The sequence below is a fragment of the Strongylocentrotus purpuratus genome, unplaced genomic scaffold (genome assembly GCF_000002235.5).
Source record: "Strongylocentrotus purpuratus isolate Spur 01 unplaced genomic scaffold, Spur_5.0 spur5_scaffold_7, whole genome shotgun sequence".
Taxonomy (NCBI): Eukaryota; Metazoa; Echinodermata; class Echinoidea; order Camarodonta; family Strongylocentrotidae; genus Strongylocentrotus; species Strongylocentrotus purpuratus.
Genome location: NW_022145613.1, coordinates 36,762,807 through 36,789,351, shown reverse-complemented (window position 1 = coordinate 36,789,351; position 26,545 = coordinate 36,762,807). Strand labels below are relative to the sequence as shown.

The 26,545-nt window shown below is 37.3% G+C and overlaps 1 protein-coding gene and 1 long non-coding RNA gene across 2 annotated transcripts; both read right to left on the bottom strand.

Moving 5' to 3' along the window:
* Positions 1-1,140: 1,140 nt before the first annotated feature.
* Positions 1,141-2,187, bottom strand: LOC115919737. The gene is made up of 2 exons (XR_004061995.1): positions 2,137-2,187; positions 1,141-1,381 (listed from the first exon to the last, which is right to left on the bottom strand). It is a non-coding gene; the product is annotated as an uncharacterized LOC115919737 (long non-coding RNA).
* A 4,393-nt stretch (positions 2,188-6,580) lies between these two features.
* Positions 6,581-26,231, bottom strand: LOC585147 (protein Wnt-6). The gene is made up of 4 exons (XM_784984.5): positions 23,462-26,231; positions 17,787-18,013; positions 9,202-9,482; positions 6,581-7,358 (listed from the first exon to the last, which is right to left on the bottom strand). Exons 1-4 carry the CDS (start codon positions 23,533-23,535, stop codon positions 6,882-6,884), a joined length of 1,059 nt encoding a protein of 352 aa, XP_790077.1. The 5' UTR covers positions 23,536-26,231; the 3' UTR covers positions 6,581-6,881.
* Positions 26,232-26,545: the final 314 nt, after the last annotated feature.

Genomic DNA, 26,545 nt, shown 5'->3' with positions numbered 1-26,545 from the left:
CAACGAGGGTTGTAGATGACTACTAAGCAATCATTACTGTATGTAGGACACTGAGTTGAAGTTATTCATGATTTATTCAAGAGAGGAAGGTCAGACAGAATATTTAACAAGAGAAACATAGAAACAGAGAGAGGCATTGAGAGAGATGTCGACACTTAATGAAAGAGAAAGAGTGATAATAAGGAGAGAGAGAGGGGGAGAGAAAGAGAAAGAGAGAGACGGAGAGGGGTGGGAGAGATAGACAGGGAGAGCAAGAATTAGGTGTGAAGAGGAAGATCAAGAGAATGAAAGATTGAATTTTACAAAATAAATGTACATGTTTCCATGTACCTTTTCTTAATTTATATTATAATGTGAACGATATAGTGATGGTCTTTGCTTAATTTTAGTTTGCATTCTTTCCTCTCGCCTTGTATTCTAATTTATTATTTTAATTTAGTAAATGTTTGTATAAATATAATTTTGATTTCTATCTCTTCCCCTATGTCATAGCCTTGTTCTTGCTCTCCCTTCCTCATGTTAGTCTATCTCTCTTTCTCTCTCTCTGTAATGATAACCCCTCTATCAATCTTTTCTTCATCAACTCTTGATATATTCCTCCTCTTCTCCTTCTCGTTCATCATCACGATCATCATCATCATCTCAAAACTGTATTAATCAATCTACATGTATAAGACTCCTGAGATTGATCAATACAGTTCTAATAATATATGACCATTATGTACAAACAGTAAGAACAATTATTCCAACTTGATGGGCAACAACGTAATCTCCATTTTCTCCTCCTCGTTCAAATATTGGCTTCTTTTTCAATTTTCATTCTTTACTCGTGTTACTTCTCTTTCTCTCTGACTACAGTGTATACTCACAAGAAAGCAGAATCAATGGTTTGACATGAACCAGTCTAGAAAATGAACTAAATTTATTCAAGTATCAAATACATTTTGAATTTCAGACAGCTTTCTCCCAGGAGATGAAACAAATGTCTCCCTAACCAGAAACTGGCAAAATAACTAAATGCCTTCCCCTCTTTGTAGTCTCTCATTATTCTTCCCTCTAGTGATGGAGGGTCCTTATCCAGTAGCACACAAATGTCTCTATACATAGTAGACGGCCATCTCTACATGCCTTTCTCCCCCCCCCCCCCCCCCCCCATCCATCCATCGTCCAGTTCCTCTCTACCTCTCTACCTCGAATGGCTGAACAGTACCCCCAGCGTCAGGGCAGAGAACACCCATAAAATAATGACTTCTCCAAGCTTGAGTCCCCTCCTTGTAGAAAGTCACGTATCACTTCTGTTGTCCATTGTGAAATGAGCTCTCTCGTAGCATCCACGTCATCTTCTGATTCATCGGCCATATAGTGTTTGATGATGCTGCAACTGATAAATAAAAGGAAAAAGACAATCAAATTTAAGTTTGTAACCTGAAGAATAACGGTAACAAAAGAACCCTTATCGCACTAGATCATGGGGAAATATTTTTGTGCTAAAGGGTGACCCCAAAAGGGTGACCCCAAAAAGGTGACCTTACCATCAACTGAACAAAATATCGGTCTGCCAAATTCATATTTTCGGGAAAAAATAGAAGCTCTAACCGACCCCCCCCCCCCCCCCTCTCATTCACCGGCTGGCTGAGTCGATGTGAAATTTTCGGCACGATTTTCAAATTTTAACCCCCCCCCCCCCTCGAAAAATTCCTTCATACGCCCCTGTCATGTAGATCCTCAAGTAGAGCTCATCAATACATAGACTATTATATTCAGATCAAGATCGACAAATCTATCGTTTTCATGGCCTCTTTTACTTTTTTACATTTACTAATTGCCATCACTATCCAACTGTCGGTCATTCTAGTAGATCCTATTCCAATATCAAATATGTATAGTCTATAGGATCTAGACCTATTCATATTTCCTGAGACATAAGTCTCATTTTACTGTAAATTTGGTTAACTTCTACCTAAGACACAAGGCAATCAGTCTATTTAAAATGCACACACATTTAAACATACGGGACTAGATCTAGAGATCTAGGCCTACATTTACTAAAGCTTGACCCGGCCCACTCTCATGCATTACGTCGTATTATCAGCTTTATTCGTCATAAAAATGAATAAACACAAACTGGTTTCTTACCGTACAAACGATACTGGAGTGAAAGAAAATCACTGCAGAATAGCGGATTATGTACAAGATTAAGATGTTGCTTCGATAAGAATCCCGTTGTTTGCAACGGGACAGCTGATCACGGCGAAGGTAAAAATGTACTAGAATTATGTCCCGGCATGCTTTGCGATAAAACAACCGTGAAGACACGGATAATTATCTGGCGGCCGCCAGATAATTAAGTGGCGGCCGCCAGATAATTAACTGGCGGCCGCCAGATAATTTCTCTTAAATTTATTTCGTAGGTGGCACTAATGGGCTTCCGTACATAACACTTACTTTATCAGAAGTCTCTAAGCGCTGTACAATAATGCAGCATAATTACCCTGGCTTTAGCAGTGCAGCTGAACACGCGCGCTGCGTTTCAAGGAACAAATTCCTACCAGGTACCCATTTACTTCACCTGGGTGGAGTGTGGCAAATGTAGATCAATGTCTTGCCAAAGGACATTAGTGCCGCAGCGGGACTCGAACCGCGGACCTAGTGTTCGACAGTCCGGCGACGTATCCACTCGACTACAACACCTCTACTAAAACAGAGGGGAGATGCAAAAGTGGAGGAGTTGAGTTGAGATTTTATTTTTTGTTTTATGTATTAGGCAACGTTTCATGAAATTTGTAATCAATATTCAGGGAGGGCTATGTCTAACCTCCCTGCAAATAACAAGTTACACTAACTTTTATAAGCTTGTGAAATTGTTGCATTTGATTGGCTGAGAGCAAATACGCCATAGAAATTTAGCATTAATTAATTTGTACATTATGGGGGGAGAACTCATTTTTGGGGGGACCCTCGAATATTTGAAAATCGCACCCCCCCCCCCCCCTTGAGCGCCAGTTGAGGGGGCCCATCTTCTCAAAAGGGTAAAATTAACGTGTTTTAACACGTTTTTTTCCCCAGAGGAGGGGGCCCGGGCACCCCGGGCCTCCCCCTGGATCCGCCACTGTGTTGAATGGCATTTCCCGTTGATATCATAATTATTGTGCGTCGAAATTCGAATTACAAGCATTTCAGTGGAAATGACAAAAATGATGTAATATAAATTCATATCAGAATATTTGTAAACACAACAAGAAGTAGACAAAACCATAAAGAAAAATAAGTTTCATAAAGATTTTGTATAAGAAATCTGATGGGTGAGAACAAATTTATAGGTTATTGGTATGCACATTATTTTCAACGTTATTCCAGTATTATAAAAGAAAAGATTTTTTTTTTGTTCCTCTTCTCTCTCTCTCTCTCTCTCTCTCTCTTTCTCTCTCTTTCTCTCTCTTTCTTGTCGGCCGTGAAGAAGTGAACAGCGCCCCCACCAAATACTGGTTGTTGCCACGCCCTTCTATTTGGGTTATTGGTAGATTGGTATATTTATTGGAAAAGGGACATTTTGCATTTTGACAAAATGTTAGCCTATCAATCACACATTGATGACAAAATTAGGGGCTATGTATAATCATGGTAATAAGATAACTATGTTCATTTATCACTTACTGTGCCATAGGCGCTTAAACAGTCTTGTTGCCGCCTGATAAGTAAGTCGTTTTCCTCACCTTATTCTAGTGTATAGCATGATTATGAATTAATACTAAAACTAAACATTATTCATTTCTCATGTCGATCGTGGGTTGTTGTTGTTTTTTGTTTTGTTTTGTTTTGTTTTTGCATTATAAGGCGTGAAAAGGATGAAATCAAATAATTGCCGGGAACAAACCCATAATATATTCCGCTACCAGAGGAGCAATAAACTTCTCATCCGTAAACTGTAAATTGCCCTTTCGACTTTTTAAAAATCATATCTAGTCAGTAGTCACTAAGAAAGAGAATGGCGAAGAATCACTTATATGGCCATGGCACTCTGATAGTGCTTGAGCGTAGTAATTACCCCGAAACAAATCTCCATTGGTCATCGCTGAATGCGTAAAGGTCCCCCTTTTGTTATACGGAACAGCCTAATTTAAATTGTCATTACTCTCTACATTCAGACGACAGGTTGTAATATAGGCCTTTATGAAATTCTTCATGATGGCTTTAAAAAAAATATATATCGAGTCTAACTACATGCTAAATCAAACACCGACAACACCAACAACAACTCATTATAACCAACACTATAACATGAATCTCAAAGTTGAATGTTTACGATCGAGAAACATTTTTAGTCGCTGATAATTATTATATTGTCAGGCAATTAAAATGTTTATTATTATTATTATTATTATTATCACATATAATATTAATATTATTATTATTATTATTATTATTACCATCATTACTATCACTATCATTCATAATGAACATTAAAGGGAAAAGAGAATAAAAGAAATATACAAATACAAAAATATACGACTAAACTAAGCAATTCAAAACTGCTGATTTTATTTACAAATGTCGTAGCACTATTAAAACACCATTGTCTTTCCTTACGGTGTATTTTCATTAAATAATTCAAAATATGTACATCATTGTTTTCGATTGTGAAAAAGGTTACAATTAATAGTCTTTAAAGATAGTATACACAAGTTTGTTTTAACTTAACATAACACAGTGGACCAAAGGCAGAGTTATCTGATTGTGCTTTCAGGTTGTTTGGACCCCAATGCACACAATGTATGCAAGCGAGTTACGATAATGGGGCCTTTTTTTAGCCCACCTGTAGGATGATATAAAAATGAAGAAAAAAAAAAATCATATCCCCCTTTTTTTGTTGGGGGGGGGGGGGGGGTATAGTATTTTTTTTACTCGAATATAGGCCTACATTTAAGCACGTATTAATTATTCACTCTCGAATAGTAAATTGACTATTCGGTGAAAAATGCATTCAGTGTCTTATTAGTAAAATGGTGTCAGATTGTTTTGAAGTACCATAAAAGCAAAAAAGATTACTGTACTCGTATATTATATTTAAACAAAACATGTGTCTTATGCGTACAAATGAGTATAACAAGAAAAACAAAAATATTACAACGTTATGTAGCTGGAAACTGGAGCACTAACAGCGACAAATCAAACCAAAAAATGAAAGTTTCAATATCATGGAAAGAAAAGGATAAACACCATTATTATAACATATTACAACACTCAAAATTGATCACTTATAGATACGGCACTGATTTTTCTTTTTTTTTAATTAGCTTTTGAAATCATATTTGGCAATGTCATTGATAACAACAGAAATATCATAAGGCACTATAATACAATAGAATACAAAACAATTTATATCTCGTGTTAAGTGCTATTCATACTGGCAGATCCCAAATCGCACATCACGCATCTATCTTAGTAACAATATCTTGTACTTTAATTTGGAAACACTCATTTATATGTATACAATTCTCTTTATTTCTGAGTTCACTAAAGATAAAGAATAATACGTACGGTCACAGAAATACAGCATTCCTTTGAATCTTATGATGTGTAATTTGAAATTTTGTCCTATTTGCTACTTTATGAAACCGGTCGATTCTTCCTCGCATTTAATGTTTCCATGTAATCCATAAACCTGTAATCTTTCATAATTTTACACGTATAAATAAGATTTATATTATCGTATTATTCTGGTGTATACTAAAATCAAAATGAAGAGCCACTTATTTTTCCTTATGATAATTGTTGAGTTGAGCTGAGGCCTATAAGTTGTCTCTTTATACAATGGAACCAATATGTGGCTCTCAACTTGTAGATTAGAAAGGGACGATTGCGCCCATGCAGAACAATCATCGAGCGTATATACTTGGCAATAAATAATGTTATATACCTCATTTTAAGATTCTTTACTAATCCTGTCTTCTGATTGGTTGAAAATGCAGTCATGTTCTTAACCATGCCCGCTAATTGAAATTCATAGTCATTTTTCCCGGCTCTACCGGTTTATATCCATTTTCATAGCACTTTTTCCATGGCTGTGAAACGTGACGTCATTTTGCTGCGATCCCCATTTTGGTTTACGTGTAACCGTATAAGTTTGTTTTGTGCGATGACCGATGCGCAATACCGTTAACGGTGTTTGAGTGCAATTCGATTTTGGTCGCTGCATTCAGGCGACGAATCTACCAATCCACGCAGCGCAGACGACGATCGCCATTTTGTGTACTAGTCTCGATCGCAAAATCAGTCTGTGTAAATATGTTGCGAATTTGTGAATTTATAAAGTTACTGTTCATGTTCTACTGTTCTACTGGAGCACAGCTTGTTGGTGATATCATCCTGTACACAAGTTATTGTTGGTGTTAATATTCATGACTTCAAAGAGATGGAAACCTAAATGGGTGAGTCAACATTTTCCTTTTTTCGGTATATAAAATATATATTGACTGCTTTTAATATTCGAGGCATAGTGGTTTCTATAGGGTCTCGGGAAACTCACAACCTGCTATGACCCCGCGGCGCAAGCGCCTTGGGGTCATAGCAGGTTGTGAGTTTCCCTTGACCCTATAGAAACCACTATGCCTCTCAAAGCAGTCAATATATCCTTAATATAAAACCTTTTAATCATGATTTATAACGATGAATGTTATTGCTTTATCAATCACAGCAAAAGAACTACGATGCATGATAAGACGATCTACACTATGGCCACCACATGGACATACATGTACGTTGAAAGGAAGATAACGTTAATAAGGAATAGTATAGTCATGTAAGACAATCCTATATGATTTGCAATATGGACTGATTGTTCATCTTTTTAATGTCTTTGTAAAGAGTTTCAGAGATAGGTGTCACCCGAGATTGTATCCATTACAAGTCTGTATCGTTTGAACTATTCTACACGTTTCGCAGTTGACGACGCAGCACCAGTGAAACCGACACCTGCAATTCTCGCGCTTCTCCGCCAGCACTTCGTGGTATCCTCTTCCACAACACATGATGTCGCATCCTCCGACGTCCATTGATGTGCTGTTACATCGTCGCCCTTCGGTGCCGAGCGAACCCGATTTACGATCAGGCTCGCAGAAGTCGTGGGACTCCATGGAATAGACCAGGTCTTTGATGGTGGGCTGTTTGACCGTTTCGTCTTCGGGGATGAGATTCTCGCCGCTGTTGCCGCCGGTGACTTTGACGGCGCCGTCGAAATAGGATTTGAGGCGGTTGCCGACGTCACGAAATGTTGGCATTTTCTTCCAGCAGGTCTTGAGAGTACAGGAGCCCGAAAGGCCATGGCATTTACATTCACGTCGCATGTGCTTGGCGATGGACTGTGAATGGGAAGAGCGAAAAGGAAAACAAGAATACATAGACTAAAATGTTATTTCATGAGAAATATCAAAGAGACAGAGAATGAAAGGTGAAGAATAGTGTTCAAAAAGATAAATGACCCAATAACCTCATCAAGCCATTCTTAAACATCCATCCTGTCTACCTAATCGCGACGGCCTTCCCTATTAGAGAGTTCGCCGGTTCTATTTCTAAGATTTTACTGGAGAAGTCGATTGGCAGCTTCAAATAAATTTCCTGAAAATTTACGACGCAATCTATTCATGAGCGTGTCACATTGACAGGCCTGAAGCTCTTTATTTTTAATTTAGTGCCCCAAGTTACTCGCTCATCACCTGGACCCCCCCCCCCCTCACTGCTTAACCCAAAACACAACATACATATGCGAACACATCCACAACATCATAAAGCAGCATATTCATACAACTTTTAGGCTCTTAGACATCATTTAAATAATAAACTGATTGAGAACAGCATTTGAAAAAATGTAGAAAATCTGAAATTTAAGGTTACTAGACATATTTTTACTGTTTGGTACTATTTTCATAACAGACAGGTTTTGGATATGTTGTATGCAAATTAAGGGGTCTAAAATAACTAAAATTAAAAACAAGATTTTGAAGGATAAAGAAAAGTAACAGAAATGCGGATAGCGGTCATTGCATTTACTTTTCAAGATGTGGTTTTTCAGTGATTTTGGTCTTAATAATTATAATAATGTAAAAACACTTTATAAGTAAAGAAACTGTGATTTTCTTGAAATACCAATTTAAATATGATTACAATCAAAGTCATGAAGAGCTAGTCCTATAAAACATGGAATAATGCCGCCACGTGAATAATAAGACGACATCAAAAGAGATGTGATGAAATAGGGGTGGGGGCGGGGTGGTGACCCAATCATTTTCTCCGAGCTTTATGTCGTCAAACATTATATGGTTAGGGTTGCAACTGAATTTGTTGTTGTTTATTTTAGGGTTAGGATGAAAATAGTACACAGGTTCTGTTCCCGAGTTGAGGGTGGGAATTCAGATAGTTCAGGGAAATGAATGCGGAGCAGTTATCGCAAGAATATAAGTGCGACCGAAACGGGGGGGGGGGGACCAATATCGGAAGCAGCGTTGTGTCTGAACGCTGTGAAGTTTTTGAGGTCAGGCCATGGATATATTTTCATCTCAATTTCGATGGCGTCGCTAACTTTACACAAACATGTCGACGGACCGTGAAATGTCGCCATAAATCGTCTGCACCGTGAAATCGTGGCCAAGTGACACATTCAACTTTTTCCCATTTTGGTAGACCTTACCGTCTATCGAAATGAAGTATGAATTTAGGTAATGGTTCTTATTTTGATATTACAAATAAACCCGAATCGATGCGATATTCATCTTCTTTGTGATTAATGACACTTCTCTTTGATAAGCTTATTTTTGTTATAACTGTCGATTGATCAAGGTAATGATGATGAAATTATTGATTGAGCTAATCACAAAAACATGAGCACTATGAATTAACATGATGAAAGTGAATTCATACATTTTTAGTATAATATTTTTCTTTTATTTATTAAAATAAAATATATTCAACTTAATTCTCAAAGCGTAGTTTTTGCATAAACGCCAATGCCACTAAAGTATTTTGGTCACCGACCGGATTGGTGCAACGACGTCAAACTTTGAGAGGGGCTTATCATGAAGAGTAGGCTCATATTTGCTGAAAGATCGTTTACCGTGTGACAAAATCTCTCTTAATCTCTATAGTAAGGTGTGTGTGTGTGGGGGGGGGGGGCTTGGGGGAGTAGCCCAACTGTAAAACTATTCCTACCAATCTTCCAGCCTCGTTGTTATGCAAAGTCACCAGCGTTCCTATATCGCTCCTTCGCTTCATGTGTGCATCGACGAACTCCTTGGACTTGGTGTATCCATACTCGACGTTATCACCACACCCTCCCCACACCCAGGCTTCGTTGGTATCCAGTTCGTTCCGCCCACTCGGTAGGTTGGCGCAACCGCACTGGTGTAGCTTGCCCATACTGCAGGCCTGGGTTGCCGCGTAGGTTACCCCCGCTGTGGTGATCGCGTTCACGAATGCTGTCTGTCTCGTATCTGAAAAATTAGGAAGGTAAAAATGGAATTTGATTTAAGTTAAATAATTTCCTCCATGGAAAAGGTAGATAGTTGTGTGGTGTTTAAAAAAGCTGCTCTTATATCTGAATATTCAACACAAGAATCCAAAACATATTTGAACACATCGGAAAATAACTTTTATTCTCTCACTGGCCCTCATCGTTGACAGGTCTAAACGTTACGAGAAATAAGAGAGGGAGAAACAAATGAGAGGGGCATTGCACTTTTTGTCCATCCATCGATGTCGTAATTGAAACATTTTCTGCGTAACACTCAAAATCAGAGTGACAACTCGTTGACCTACACACCCTCGCACCGATTAGTGATTGGGATTTGCTCCAACTTGGGTGATGACAACCACAGAATGATGAGAAAAACGGTGAATTCTTTTCTTTCTCACACACTCTCCTACTCTTCCTTCTTTGTTCTTCTCCTCGTATTCTCCATCTTAACTTTGCTTTCGCCATGTGATAACTTTTCATCTCCAATCACTCTTCCATCCAATCCTCTTACCTGAAAGACTGCGGTCCCTTATTTTATCTTTTTCATTTCCCCATTTTTCTCGCTCTCGCACCATCGGTCTCACAGTGAGGCAAGTCGATGCTTGATGTATGCCCTTTTCAACTTGGCCTTAGAGTAAACATACCTTTTTATGTGAATGAAAACTAAACCCAAACCCCTAAAATAACCAATATGATATATCGCCTTCTCTCTTAAATAAAAAATAGCTAGCTTGTCACCCATTGCCATCATCTCATTTCAGTTTACATATCGACCACATCTAAATTCTAGTACATGTACATCTGATTACTAGAGTCTGGACCAGATAAAATATCAAGTAAATTGAAATGGTATAAAAAATTATGTCCATTCATGTTCATAATTCTATAATACAATTTCCCTCTTTTTTCTCAGTTCAATTCATAATATTATTTTATATCCTTCTATTTGGTGACATAATTATATAACTTGCCTTGGCCTTCCCCACGTACTCTCTGTTGTCGACGCCTTCGCCCATTTTATGTTCGTTTGCTTCTCTGTTTTTCCCACTAAACTATACTCCATCATGTCCTGCTTGATCCTAACCCCCATGCCCCTACACCCACCTCTTACTCCTTTTAAACAAAATCCACAGAAAAATGAAAATCAAACTTATCTTTCGGTAATCTATAGATGTTCCAACCTAGGTCAACATTATTTTTTATCACGTTCTCCATCGTTTCACATTCATTTTCTGCTATAATGTTTTAACGAAACCACAGACGAGTGGTGACAGTAAGAATTCACACCCCCCAAAGTGACTTTAATCCATTAATTAGCATTGTGGTCCCCGAAACACAAATTGTGGTCTTAATTACAACATGGGATCTATCAACAAGACCCTGATATAACCATGGACTCTGAGTAGGTCTATAACAGTGGCCCATTTTCCTCCCGTGTTCCACACTACCACATAGAGTATCTTGAACGCCAATAAGCTATTACACACGGAGTTCGATAAATCAGGGGAAAATAACCATACAGGCCCATTCTGTACTCATGATTATGAAACATTCCATCTTTGCTCATTTATTTGGCGAATATAAGAAAACTATTTTGATCTCTGAGATCTTCTAGCTAAAAAAGTGTCATTATTTTGGAGGCGTGTTGGTCCATCATCCGCTCCCGTTGAAAAATATTATGGCATCGCTCATGCATTAAAGTCTTTTATGATACAATACAGTTTAGATCATATTCATAGAAGATCTTTTGTCTCAAACAAAGACAGAGAGACAGAACAGAGACGGAGAGAGAGAGAGAGAGAGAGAGAGAGAGAGAGAGAGAGAGAGAGAGAGAGAGAGAGAGAGAACAGAAACTGAGAGAGAGAGAGAGAGAGAGAGAGAGAGAGAGAGAGAGAGAGGGGGAGAAGGCTTTAATAAACGCCACATCGTTTCTGAGATTTTCATAATGAACTAATCCCCACGACCACACCTTCTATGACAAAGAATATAATCAATTTAAACATCTCAACAAAGCGAGAATTGAAACTGTCTAAGCCGATGTGAAGACCTGATAGAAGGGCAAAAGCATTAATGACATTTCAGAGATAGAGAGAGCCATGTCAAAATCTTGATTAATGATAACTCATTATTTCTTACAACAAAGATCATGTCTTGTCCAGAAATCATTGATACAAACAAGACGGTCATTCTTGTGAAACTTGATAAATGTATTTTTCCTTCTCATTTGTGTCTGAGCCTCGAAAGGAAAGATGACGACACAACATGGTAACTGTTCTATCTTTGAAGAAAAAGACTTATTGTCGTCTAGAACCCCATCTGTTCTTGTTGTACTGTGAATGATTAATCTTTCTTTTTTTCTCACAATAAATCGAATTTTTCACCTGTCCCTTTCAACTTCCTCTGCATGTCTTTCTATAATTGTTGATGCCAAATAAGAATACAAGAACAACCCAACTGGTAACGTTCTCACAGAAAGATGACATTAATTCCATTTATTGGATTAGATAAACGCGCAAAACGGTTTAACCTTCGTACAACCAAACGTTTCACCATGTTTACGCTGCCATCCATTCAGCTCCTCAACCCGGTAGAGTACATTTTACCGAGTATCTCGCTTTATCGCTCAAGCCTTATTTTACAACAAAACGTAATCCCCTTTGAGTCATTTAAGCTCGAATTGATACATTCTCGAACGCAAAGTATGAAGGAACTAAATTGGTCACTCTTATTTTTGTTTATTTGAGGATTTATACACAATACATGTCTAGACAATATATCTTTGAAAACATCCTTCCTATTAATTTTCTAGAGATCTATCATTCATTAACTTTACCATCTCTAATAAATCGTGATACTTTACATTGTTATTGCTTTATTGTAGGTCTAACTTGAAATCACCTCGTTTGACCTTTATCTTGACTCCCGTCTATTTTGTCCATCACAAGTTCGGAGACTTAACTGAATCTAGTAATCTGTGTAATGATGTAATACACTGTCAACATGGTCACTTGCATTGATCAGTTTTAATTGCAGCTGGAGAGTGCTCCTAAACAGTACGAGCATTGATACTGTTATCATTAAATACCGATTCATTTACAACTAAATCTAACCGTTACTTCCTGCTTTGTAGACATATTCTGGCTGAATTACCACTACCCGCCGAGGGTGGGGGAAGCGAGCATTGGTATATGGATGAAATGCAAGAGAGCAAAGCAACCGATTGGGAAGTGTGTAAGAGAGGGGTTCTGCGATTTCTTTTCTTTCTTCAAGCTCCCCTTGTCTACTCCCCTTTTGCTTCTCTCAATCTCTGTCACGTTCTCTCTTTCTCCCCTTTTCCGCCCATCTCATAGGCGGGGAGGAACGTGCCCTCAAAGCTACGAGATTGATCGGCCCATTTTTTTCCCCTCATCATTATTATACGTCTCAGAGTAGCCCCATCGTGCCCCTTCTACACGTCATCAAGACTTTCCTTTAGTTCTAGATCTAAAAGACACCATGACTATATCTTCCTCTATCCTTTGTTAGTGGTTTCCCTATTATTATCTTGTATCTATTTACCGAAATGTTTAGAGCTTCATTTTATGAGATCATCTCATTCCATGGGTGATTAGACGTTCCCACGGGACAGCTCTATCAATTTCTTTTTACAAACTTTTCCTTTCTTATCGTCGTCGTCTCACTGCGTTCATTTTAAACAGTGGCGTAGTTGCTGGGGACACGGGGGCAAATGCCCCTACCGAATAACGAAAGGGAGAAGAAGAAAAAAAGTTGAGAAAAGAGAGAGAAATGGAAATAGGGAGGACAAATATGGACTAAGTATGATATCTTTTTAAATTTGCATTTCATGTACAGAATAAGAACGGTTCCGCCCCGCCCCTACCTCATCCCATCCTGACGGTACCCCCCTACAATGGCTAGACCCAAGCTACGCCAATGCTTTCAATTGCAGTTTAGCCTTGCTTTAGATACAGGCATCCACCGAACCATAATCGGATAATAGTCATTTAAACTTATTAAATGTAAGTATACCATCAACTCATTAATGTCATCGGTATGTGAAAAGTGTGCGAGACTGTCATGACTCATGATGTATTTCGACCATAAAATTTAAATCTTATGTAATTTAATTTATACATTGTAATGTTCTTTCTTTTTTTCCGTTGTTATCTCATATATCACTCTACTTCTGTCTGTTTGTCTTGAACTGACCGACTGACTGACTGACCCCCTCCCCCTCTCTCTCTCTCTCTCTCTCTCTCTCTCTCTCTCTCTTTCTCTCTCTCTCTCTAACAAAATATGACGAGATGAATCAATGATATTGCAAAAAAGACAAATGGTGTCGGGCTTTTTTACACTGTAGCCTACTTACTTATAAATACTTCAAAAGTGTTTTTAATAATAAGTAAATGTATATTTATACCTAATAACTTCCCTGATACTCTCTTTCTCCCCCACACTATATATCTCGCTCGCTCTCTCTCTCTCTCTCTCTCTCTCTCTCTCTCTCTCTCTCTCTTCCCTCTCTCTCTCTCTCTCTCTCTATCTTTCTCTCTCTCTCTCTCTCTCTCTCTCTCTCTCTCTCTCTCTCTCTCTCTCTCGCTGTCTTGCTCTCATATCACATTACTTCCCATATTTACATTTTCCCTTCTTTTTTCTTCTATATTCTTATTCACTGAAACAGTTCATGGCTAAACCGGTATATCCAGGAATTGTGTCCATTTAAGTTTCTTCTAGGTGGGTTCATGGCTTAAAACGCTTCATCCTTAAATCTGTCAACCCAGAGTCCCTAAAAAACGATGATTTACAAATTCTTGACGCACTACCTTTTTGCGCTTGTCAAAATAATTTACGGATTGTCATAGAAGCTTAAGTTTTGTCTGGACACTAGATATACGGAGAGACGCCATCCTCACGTACTGCGTGTGTCTATAAACGACGAAAGTTTGGAGAAGAATCCGGTTTTCGTTTTAAAGGCCAAATTGGCCTTAAAATGACAATATCCAGTGAAATGTTATTCATTTGAATAATAATAATGAGATTATTGTGATATTGTTAGATGAACTTCGTAAAGTAAATATTAGGTACTTCAAGGAAATAATCGTTTACAATTAAAAAAAATAAAAAAACACAGAAGATGAATTGTGCACATAATTATAGAATGATCAGAGAAGAATTCAGTTTAACAAGAAAATAAGGATGAAGATGAACAGATAGATTAATGAGTTATGAAGAACAAGGATGCAATCAATATTTAAAACATAATACAGCTAAACAAAATGAATACAGACAGCATAGAAATAAAAATAAAACACAGAGGAGAAAGAAATTCAAACAAAAACCTTGTTAGTTTAATAATTCGAAGTAATTTGTTGTTGTTATAGGCAATAAATTATAATTCAAAGAAAATGGGAGCGTCTAACGGAGGAAATAAAAACCGATTAAATGGACGTGGAAGATGACGAAGAACCGAGATCATAAATTCTGGTGGAGATGATTGAGAGTCGCGTGGGAGTTGTCATTGAAATACGTGACATATGATGAATGTTGTTAGTTTTTAACTGGCGTCACTGACAATGTCCTGTAAATTATGATACACTCCATAAGGTATAGGGTTGAGGACATGGTTCATGGGGGAAAGACCGGGGTTGAACAGTTCGAAAACACTTTGCAGAGCGATATTCTCTTTATCTAAAGTGTAGGGATATTATAGAAGACCGTCTATAAAAGATCAGGCGGTACGAAGAGGCATGAGGATGAGAAGGGATGACAGAAGAAGGGGCAGGGAGGAGGTGGGAGGAGGAGGTAGATGGAGGAGGTGTGATGAAGGAGGAGGGGGAGGAGGAGGAGGGGAGGGAAGAGAGACGAAGGAGGAGAGAATGAAGAGAATAGAGAAGTGGAAGATTGGAGACAGCTTAGGAAGAGCAAGAAGAGAAGGAGAAGAGGAAAAAGAAAGTAAAATAGAAAGAGCGGGGCCCGTTCTCATATAAAGTTCCGATTGATCCGGATCAATCGCAAGTCCTCTAATCAATCGCAAGTTTGTAGTCCCCTGTCTCATATGTACATAGTTGTGATTTATACCAATCGTACTTTTTATAAGACAGGTCCCAGGAATATAAAAATAATAATGAGAAAGAGACGAAAGAAGAAAATTGTATGATGAAGGCAAATAAAAGGGAACGAAATGAGGGAAATAAAACAAAGAGAATAAAGGGCAAGATGATGGAAAAATTTAACAACAAATTTATCTTAAGAATATAGGACATTTCTGCATGCGCTTTCCAGGAAATCAAGAGATTGTGGGTATCACCAGAGAAAATGTATCAAATACATTATACATATAAACCTAAGCACTGTCTAGGTCGTTTAAGCTGCAAAAATGGAAAATATACGAGCATTACAAATCATCACGATCTTTACAATAGCGTGACGTGATCTGTTTCTTAAACCAATAACTGTAAAGGATACAGTATATGGTCGTCATTTTTACATCCATCTCTCTCTCTTTATGTAGTTATGAAATTCCACAGCGCTGAGGTAAGAAAGGCAAATTCTGGTGAGAAAAAGGAACTGTGTGTATATTTGGAGAGCTTAATAAAGTATAACTGTGGAATGCCATGTCATCCTGGTGAATTACAGGACAGGGATAGACAGAAAGAGAGGTAAGAGAGGATACCTGATCGAGTGAGCTATCAAAACAGGATTGTGTCGAAATCTTCCCAAAAACTTTCAGGCTCGCAAATTCTTCTCGTTTATCTTTAATGCCTTCTAAAAGCTAATCCTACCGAAAACTGGTGGGTCAGCCCAGACACGAATTCGGGTCTAAAGATTCTTCGATGTCAGTGACCCATATTTTCCATGACCAACCAAAACCTTAGCCAGGAGGGAAAAAGTTGTTCGAGTTATCAACATATTAAATCATTGCCATTTTGCAAGCGTTGGGGAGCGGAACAATAAATCTACCAATGCTTTGTTCGGTGAATGCGGTATTTCTTCGTAGAACTTTTACGCATGAACGTCAGCTGGCACTGGTGCCACAGACTGCCCTATACCCAAAATATGACGACGCAGAAATTATGGTAGTCATGGTTACGAGACGAATGATACCTAACATATTTCGAACATGGTTTGAAGCTTTATACGTTTTATGTTCTCAAACAAGATCTTATACAGGGCCTTTTTTATGCAACATCGATGAAAATTGTGTATGGAATTTGATCTTTTGAGCAATGCCTGTCAGAGAGTTCGTGAAATAGATATAACAGAAGTAACTGGGATTAGATACTTATGTAGATATATAAATAGATAGATAGATGGATGGATGGACTGATAAATAGATAGATGGATGGTATGGACAGACAGATAGATAGATAATAGATAGATACATAGATTGGTAGATAGATAGGTAGGTTGGTAGATAGATAGATAGATAGATAGATAGATAGATAGATTGGTAGATAGATAGGTAGGTTGGTAGATAGATAGATAGATAGATAGATAGATAGATAGATAGATTGATAGATAGATAGATATAGATGGATAAATGAATAGATAGATAGGTGAATAGATAGCTAGAAAATGATGTAGATGGATAAAGAGAGAGACTATAATAATTACAGATTGAAAATTAGACCACAATGGCAAGCAATGGCTTAACAGAATGACGTCATTTCACGGATGATGATCTTAACGAGAGTAGGTTGTGGTATATATAAGTATAGCTGTCGAAGGAAATTGATGAAAAATCTATGTTTATTTTCACCACACAACTATTTTTTAAAGAAGGTATATGTAAAATTGTCGCCTTACGTATATAATCAGTAAGAAATCTGGTAGCTTGGAGGATCACTAAAGCCCTGTAACATCACGGTCATGATGGTAAGATTATTCCACATAGATTAGAGATGGTGCACACATTGTTTGCGAGAAGGAATCCTATGACCACGATACTACTGTTAAGCATGTTGAGACCTTATATCATTATTATCATAATCATTCTTTATGATTTCTATCATCATTATAATTGTTATTGTTAACGTGATATCTTTTAAGAAAACAGATAGAACATGATCCCAAATAATATAGGCCTATTTTAGAAAAGGCAATTTCATAGGATTGTACATCACCTGTTGAAATATCCGAACATTTCAATAACGTATTACGTAATCTAAACTTGGTTTCGATTGGAAATACAAGAAGTTATGGACATTCCCCTTGAATTGATTTCTCGAAAGTCTTTGTGATCGCATCATAGGAAAATTAAACTGAAATGGTCGTCACTCACCATGTCTAATGACTTTGATGAAAGAGTTGTGCATGGTGGTACAATTCCATCGATGATGCCTCAGCTGGAACTGACATTCCAACATCCCGAGCTTCGTTCCACGTACGACCTCCTGGACGATCTCGGGTTCACGGAGGCAGATGTCTCGCTGCTTGCTGCTACCACGGAGCTTCCGTGATCGTCGACAGATTCGATTAGGGTCGAAGTTCAATGGACTTCCTACAGCCCTGAAGGAAATAGATAACGAGAGACAGAGGAGGTAATACATTTGAAATACGATCTGAAAGATACTAAGATTGTTCTTTATTAAACACATATGTTTTTAAAGTTTTTATAGAAGTAACCCAAAACCTTTTTGAATGTGTATGTTATCTACAAATTACAAATAACATTTCACTTTAATCCTTTGAATTTAATTATTCTTTTTCAGCTCCTTCCCTGTTATTATGCCAATGGCAATCTTTTTCCCAGATTTTAATTTTATGATTACTTAGGGTGAATTTGGGAAATTGGCATTTTAACAATTTACGAATAATGTGCTTGAACCTCTGTGCCATCATCAGTTCCGATTATCATCATGGATTATATTACGAGGACAAGCGCATAGTGCCCGTTGAATTGTGTTACTTCAAATAAAATCTCCACATGTGTATTCTCTTGCCCGGCCTTAATGACATTGACCATCAATGTTTGACATTCCATACTTGTCTCTTCCCAAATGACCACCATAAAACCAGTTTTACAAACAAAAGATCTGACGTGTGTATCGCAAGGAAGTTACATAATCCTCCCATTCTCCCTATCCCAATCTAAAATTAGGAAATTCTTTTTCAAAAGGGGCAGTCGAAGAAGTCTATTTTCCTTGATGCCATACTCCAATAATGATAATCAATACCGTTGAAACTGGGCAAACATATTTCTTAATGCTGCAAGTGCGGAAGTTATTGCTGTTAAATAATAGTCTTACAGTTAAGCTGTAATTACATGTTTTTGTATTAGAACACAACTTGTGCCCGGTCATTAGATCTGAAGCAAGCGTTTTTGCTATTGCACATGAAGATTTTATTCAGTAACCCTAACACTCACCTTCTTCTTTTCATCTTAAAAGATTGAAAGGGCTGACAAGTCTTTTTTTTTTATTAATCTAAGATGGTTTCTAAGTTAAATCTTATTAATTTATTTATTTATTCAAATATGTTTATTCAGATAACAAGATCAGTTTCTATTCACTAGTTTACATCTTGGTCCTATTTTTCTTTTAAATGAGCTTATCAACATTAGTAAAAAATAAATAAATAAAAAAATATTGAATACATTAATAAGAAACAGACAGGAGAAATCAAGATACCACAACATATGAAAAATACAAGAAATAAAACGTAATTAAAATAATTAATTTTAAATATTACAAGCATATTATGACCTTAGATAAAACTTCATATTGATATCATAATATACAGTAACTACGGGAAAAGCAAGGCAGTCTAAGATGGTTTGCAAAATATTTCTTCGCTGTGACTATTATATATATCGGATGAGCAGGCAAGAAAGAACGAGAAGTTGAGAAGCAGGAAAGATGCTCCTAGTCCTATTCCCCTCTTCCTATTTTTTTCACGACGTTTTAATGACCACAAATTGGCTGCTGGATGCTCGGAAACAATGAAGAGGGGTGTCGTAAAACGGGACTATAAACGAGCCGCTTGTCCCGTCTTCGATGAGCTGTTAATTACTCATGGACGAATTATCTCTTTAATGACATATTCACAGCCTTTCAAAAGTCATGAGTCACTTTGAGAAAGCAATCACAATTTTCGACGGTTACGTAATTTATGCCCTCCCTATTGCCTCTACATAAAGTCATTCTCGGAGCAGTTACAGGACTACGTAGAGAATTAGGACACGTGTGTCGATTACAATAAAAAAAAAAAAGTGATTACTTTTGCATTTACGAAATGGGCCATATTTCATCAATCTTTTTATCGCTAACAGTATATGAAAATTGATAAGCTACTAAAATCCTTATATTTTATTGGCTATGGGCAGTTTTGTCCAATCTGTGACGGTTGTTTTAAACAAGTTTTATGTCAACTAAGTCTTGCTAAAGTACAAAGGATCTTTATTTCATTATGCATGAGTTACTCCATCAGAATATTTGTATTTTACTCTAGTAAAATGTAAAATGTGTCTTTGTGAAGAACACTATAGTTGTAGCCAAGTATCATTCGTATTGCGTAATCATAGCATTTCCATATTTCCCTATACCACCCACAGATTTCATGATATTATGTAATACTTATTTTCTAAGTTGATTATACTTGTAAAACGATATATTTTCATAACAGTTGTTACAACCATAACTTCGCGTTCGATTTAGAAACGAACAAAGATTTGGATGTGAATTCCTTCGAGAAAGATTACTTTGTTGCGGATTTGTGATGAAATGGAACCAATTCCACTCTTGGAGACCTTTAACCCCTATCATAAAGACACGGTGGTTCATTTTTGATTATTACTTGGGGGTTCTCACACCTCCCTGAATGTAAAACGACTGCTCAAAAATGGAGAGGCATAATTTTTTTTCTCAATTACCCCCAACGTCATAAAGAGGCCGTTCCTAACAAAGGGGGAAATCAGGACTAGAGAATGCCAAGAAAGGACCGGGGCACAATGAAAACGATACCTTTTCAAAAATATTAGCAAATGTCAACTCTCACTCCTCAAAATCACTCTCCCATTTTGTAAAAAGTGACAAATGACTCGGGGCGAGCCGTCCACCGTGTACGGTTAACCTGTTTCAGTGGTTTAGCAGTAGTTTTTTTCCTTTCGGCTGGAGTAGGACTTTATCACACACACAAACGCCGAAGTTTTTGAACTTGAACTTCCAGCGTGCGTATGGGTGGTTTAAAGGTAAGATTACGGCCTTGCTTCTTCTTTGTGAGTAGGTGCTTGGTTGGATCATATTATAATGGAAAATAAATGCCCAGGGGTGATGATTAGCTTTGAAAATCATCAACGTTTTGGTGTGGAGACGGGCAGGAATGCGGGATCTATCTTTCATGCCGTCGACCGTGATAGTCCGAATGTTAGCATGTGATATAATGTTACCAAGTAATGAAGATGTATAGGCATACCTGACAATGCTTTACAATTTGATACATTAAGGTGATACAAGCCACCAATAAGAATAGCAACCTCCCTCACACTTTCCCAAAACTTAGCAGCTCGGACTTACAATCTGGCTGTGCGTGTAAAACGGGGAATTCCTGTTTAATATCATAAAAGAGATGCTGAATTATATTATGCGGCATACGATGTATCAATAAGTAATGTAAACTGTTCATCCACCAAAAGAGTTGAAAAGAGGACAATAAATATTGTTGTATCTATGATAAGACTAAAACACACCGAATATATGTTTTTCAACATGACATTTTAGGTAATAATGGCCAATTTTGTTTGTTTGCTAGCTCTGTCTTCTCACATTTGAAAAATGAACAATTAAAACCAACCGATGCAAACTTCAGTACAGTACTACTATCATCATCATGAAGATAATGAAACCTGTCTGAAACTTCCTAGCGTTATTTTAGAGCATTGAAAGATCGATGCATGCTCCATTCAACGACTTCAAATTTTCTCTTGAAATTTTAGTTACATTAGTTCAACATGAATCAAAGCGGAGACTTTCTTGTATACCTAAACATTCTTTGGTATCGTTATTATGTTGCAAAGAAACTATTAATAATCACATCTCTCAAATACTCTAATCATAATCATAAAGGAAAGTAGAGTCGTGGTTATCCTAAGAAACGGATTTCCTCGGTCAGTGTTGCCAATTTAGAGCAACAATCACATCACAATCACTTTGACCGACATATTACTCAGCGATAATGAGTTCAACATCACCTATTCATAAAATTGCAATTCAATTTCGACAATTTTTGCTCCTTTTTTCTAGGTGACAAAGAAATATAATCATATTCTGTCAACATGCGCGTAGGAGTGTAGAGTAGTTTCTTTTGTCTGTTCCTTTGTATATCATTTATATATATGCTTCGATCAGATTTTTATTAATTATTATTAATGGCATCAGCAGGTTGATTTAAAGAAAATGTCTGTTAATGCTGTTTTGAAAACAATTTCAGAATTGGAAGAGATGTGAAAGGGGTTAATAAAGAAGGAATGATGACAAGAGTGAAAGGGAGCAAGAGAGAGGTGGAATATAGAGAGGAGAGAGAAAGAGAAAGAGAAAGAGAGAGAGAGAGAGAGAGAGAGAGAAAAGGAGAAAAGAAGAGATGAAGAGAATACGAGACATAGCTAATAGTAATGAAATAATTATTCCGCCTTTTGCATCAATCATTCACGACGATCATGGTCTGTATGTACTTTTTTTCAAAACTATTAGCCTGGACGACTGTGTTTTTTAAAAATTAATTGCTAAACAGGGCCTCATGGAAGACCAACAAATTGTTTATATGTGCCACCCTCTATAAATATCAGAAATAAATAAATAAATAAATTTAACATGAGTTGAGGAGTTGTTGTCCTTCTATTTCAGCGTATTTTGACCTTCTCCCAAAGGTCTAATACAAAACGACAATATCAAATTGAGTAGGTTTCGAATGGTCACCATGTTTATCCTTTTCAATAGTTATCATGAAAGTCTAAACTATTGTAGGAAATGGAAATCCATATCTCATCACTATTCTATTAGTAAATATTATTCACCGCCATATTTCAAAATCATGTCTTTCACTTAACTGACTGAGTCACGTGGGAAAGGAAATCAATGGGCTTAAAGGTCCTACAGACCAGTGGAGACACAGATCATATCAAAATTACATTTCTCTGAAATAGATCTCAGTGATTATAGAGGGAAGAAGAAAAGTTTAAATAGGAAGTGAATACCATCGCATAAAGCATTAAATGACACATCGTTTTCATTGTTATAATTTTGTAATTTATATACAAGGGTTTATTTGAAATTATTATCTTCCATGAGACATTATAATGACCTCAGGAGAATATTGTTTCCGATGACGAATTTCGAATCATAAGGTAAATAATGTTTATGGCTATTAAAATGTTACTGCTTCGAACTTACGACCCACGTGATCGTCTTTATCAAAATTAATAACTAACAAAATAAAAAATAAAATGTTTTGGTGTTCCAAGAGGAGTATGTCGTATATAAAGAAAATACAAAAGTCATGTGTGACTGGTAAGAAAACTTAACATGTCCTATAGCTTCAAGACTACTTGAAGAAAGTACTTATTATTAGGGTCATTCTTCTATGACGATGCGTACATACTATATTATACTTGAGTGTTGAAAGATAATTGAAATTCAATTGTACTCCCGCCTTCAGCAATTCGGAAGGAGTGACGCGTGTATCGGGTAAAATCATGAGAAAATATAGTTTGTATCACTTGTGCTTCGACTCCTATGCACATACAATGCGTCTAGAATATATTTGTATACATTTAATCACAAAAGTCGACATCCAGAGAATAAATAAGTTCCATTTTCACTAATTTGCATGTTGCTATGCAATTTGAATTGTTAATGTTTTTATTTTAAACATGTATATACATATGCAATTCAGCATGTTACCTGAAAAACCATTTTTAATTGAAATGAATGGAATTGAGGGTGAAGGAAGACGTGAACTTACCACCAAAGACCAATGATGTGGGGTGGTAGAACGAGAAAGATGACGAGACCAATAGCTAAACGTGTCCACTCCATCTTGTAATACTCCAATAAATATCGTCCAGCGATTTAATAAGGAGCTTCACAAATCTCCAATTGTCTACTTTGCGCTTTATCTTCAAGCTTTGTCCTACCCTTCTCGCGGTTGCTGCATGGTATGTCGATTGGTGCCAAACGTAAAATGTTGGTACCCCTCCAAAATATCAAAAAGGATCTCTCATCGACGTGTTGGTAATATAGTTTGTTACAAGATAACGTTCGGAAAGAAAGTGAAGAAATGCTGGTGTCCTTTCACTCCAAAATTAGTTACACCCCGTGGTGGTGTGGAAATTTTTCTATATTTTCTCTTTTTGTTTTATTTTCTTTCAGATGAGGGGTAGGGGTTAAAGGTCAAAGGGGAAGATGCTCTTTTTGTGACCTTGTTAAACAAGGACCTTGATGGGGATCTTTTTACCACCTAGAGGTTTTTGCGGTTGGAATTAGATTTAGGTTTTTTGAACGGGAAGGGACGCCACCAAATTACGATGAGAAAGTTATGAACGGCGTTATTACTTGTCCTTTTTCCCCTATAGGCTATGTTAAAGTTTGTTGCAATCTTCTCTCCCCTCTCTCCCTTTCTGTCGGCCGTAATGAGTCGAAATCGGATAAGCCAATTCAGTGCTTACGCGTCCTTTCAGAGTTTATTGTAACGAATACATTGCACATCATTCAGTAATCCATTAATGTGTTTTATGTTCATTGAAGCAAACTGTATCGAATGATGGCTTCGGTTTATGACTGTGACGCATCAAGGTTGCAAAGTGGTCAAACTTCTTCGCAGGCACTGACCACACTACGCAATATCCCACAAGATTCAGCAAAAGAATTAGAACACATTGAGCCAGAAATTTAGGCAATTAATTGGAAAGCGTGTTAAACTAATCAAAATTAACAGTGGGTTGACGATATAACAAGAAAATGTAGTTTTGCACAAAAAAATGTAACCCTCGTCGTTCGCTGTTTCCACTGAGAGAAGTGAGCGTCAGATTTGATATGACTCCATAAAAAGTCAGGAAAAGAGAAAGGTGAAATGCTTTGCAATCCCAGTATCATTCCCTCCAGGCAAGCACGCATTTATTACCAAATTCTAAGTAATTCAATTTTTTAAAATTCAAATAACAGTTTGTTTCGTATTGCGTTTCAATCAACACCATTCTACTACCACAAACGAGGGGAGGAGCAACAAATTTCTCGCTATCAGTATATCACTGTGCCAAGTTTCACATGTGTTCAATGGAACCCACATAGAACAAACGGAACTCTACAACTTTAAGATGCACAATGTTAAGTGTTTCCTTTGTCCGGGGCCTGTAAAAGTTTTTTTCTAAGCAACGATCTGAATCTTCAAGAATGCCAGTAGAGATGAAAAGAAGATGTTATATGAAATTTGTTGCTACTTCAAACTGGAGCATAACTGTTTCATGAATATTGTTTTGTCAGATCTATTAACAAGTCCCTCCTCTTTCACAGAATACCCTCCGAGAAATCATTCGGTGAACAATAATGCAGACACCAGATTGATAAAAGAACCGAAGGAACTGAGATAGAATTTCTTATTTTTACTTTTTCATGGAACCATCACAAGCTTATATCTCTAGAGATGAACGATAATATCTCTTAGAATCAGTTCAGCAAGAAGCGCGTTCCAGCTTTGTTTCCAAACATAGATGAATCCATCCGCATAAGTTTGTATTATCGAAGTACTCGATTTGAAGCTTGTTCTTTTGTCGGGCCTTCCCCCAATGGAAGCTTTACTACACCATGTCGTTGAGAAGCAGGTAATTTTCACACTCAACAGGAGTACTGAGTGAATGGAAAGTGTATTTCTCAATGAAAAAATTGAAACAAAGTCCTGGCGGAATCGACGTTGAAGGCGACGTCGAACAAAACGTTGGTATCGCAGACGAATAAGACGCTGTATAGATGAGAAAACCCTCTCAGTAAAAACGGACAAACTAAATCCCAACAGATTCTGAAAACTTTGAATAGATGATCGGAAGTTGGAGACCACGTAAGGTTTCCCTCTCTGAAACTTTGAGATTCTGAGAATTTCTTAAAAGTTTGCCAAGCGAGATCGCGAATGCTAGTCCAAAGCTTTCAGTCTTGTTCACTCACGTGGAGAATGATTACCCAATTTAACACAAAAATCGTGATAAACCCTAGACGACTTGGTTGGCTAAACGAGCACTGTTATTAGACCTTAAAACGATATCTTTCTTTGTCGAATCTTGGTGTTTTAGTAACTGTCTTCAGTGTCTGGTGCTGGAAGCACTGATGACTTTGCGATTTGAACAATAGTATTTCCCTTCTCTTATTGATGTGACACCGTCTGCATGGTGGACCCTCTCACCTTCTCATGTTGTCGCTCAGATACGTCATCAATGTCTGCTCCTTTTTTTAGAGAGAGAAACTATTACATCTCTTTGATTTTCTTCCGAGTCAAATCCAGTCCCATCTATTCTCTGTATTGGTCCACAATGTCTGTAGACAATGCGAGCTAGTCCAAATCTCGATGATAGAACCCAACTATCTTAGCTTTACTCCACGAGTCCTTGCTTCTCAACTAAAGCCTTTGGAATCGGTGCGTCTAAGGACGATGGATTGTCCAGTTTATGGTCGTGGCTTCATGCCTATGCAAACCAGTCAAGCAAGATCTCTTTACCTTTATTGTTCCAATCGTAAACAAGATAAAAAAAAACAAGTCCCTTCCGGTAATATTTTCCTTCTTTAAACTAGGCCAGCGACTTATAGTATACTCGTCATGATTTTATGAGTTTCTCCCTAGAATTAGCTGTATGAAACAAAACTAAAAAAGAGAGACTTGGTATTGGGAGTAAAGAGGGTTTCGATTTTGTGATGATTTAGAGCTTGCAGCCGCCTGAGATGATTTACTTAGGGTAGAGAAAGGCACTCGCGACTGACTCCGGAAAATACTTGTGGAATGATTTAGGAGTATGTCTTCCACTGTACATCAGCACCACGAAGAAAAAAGTACTCAACAGGACTG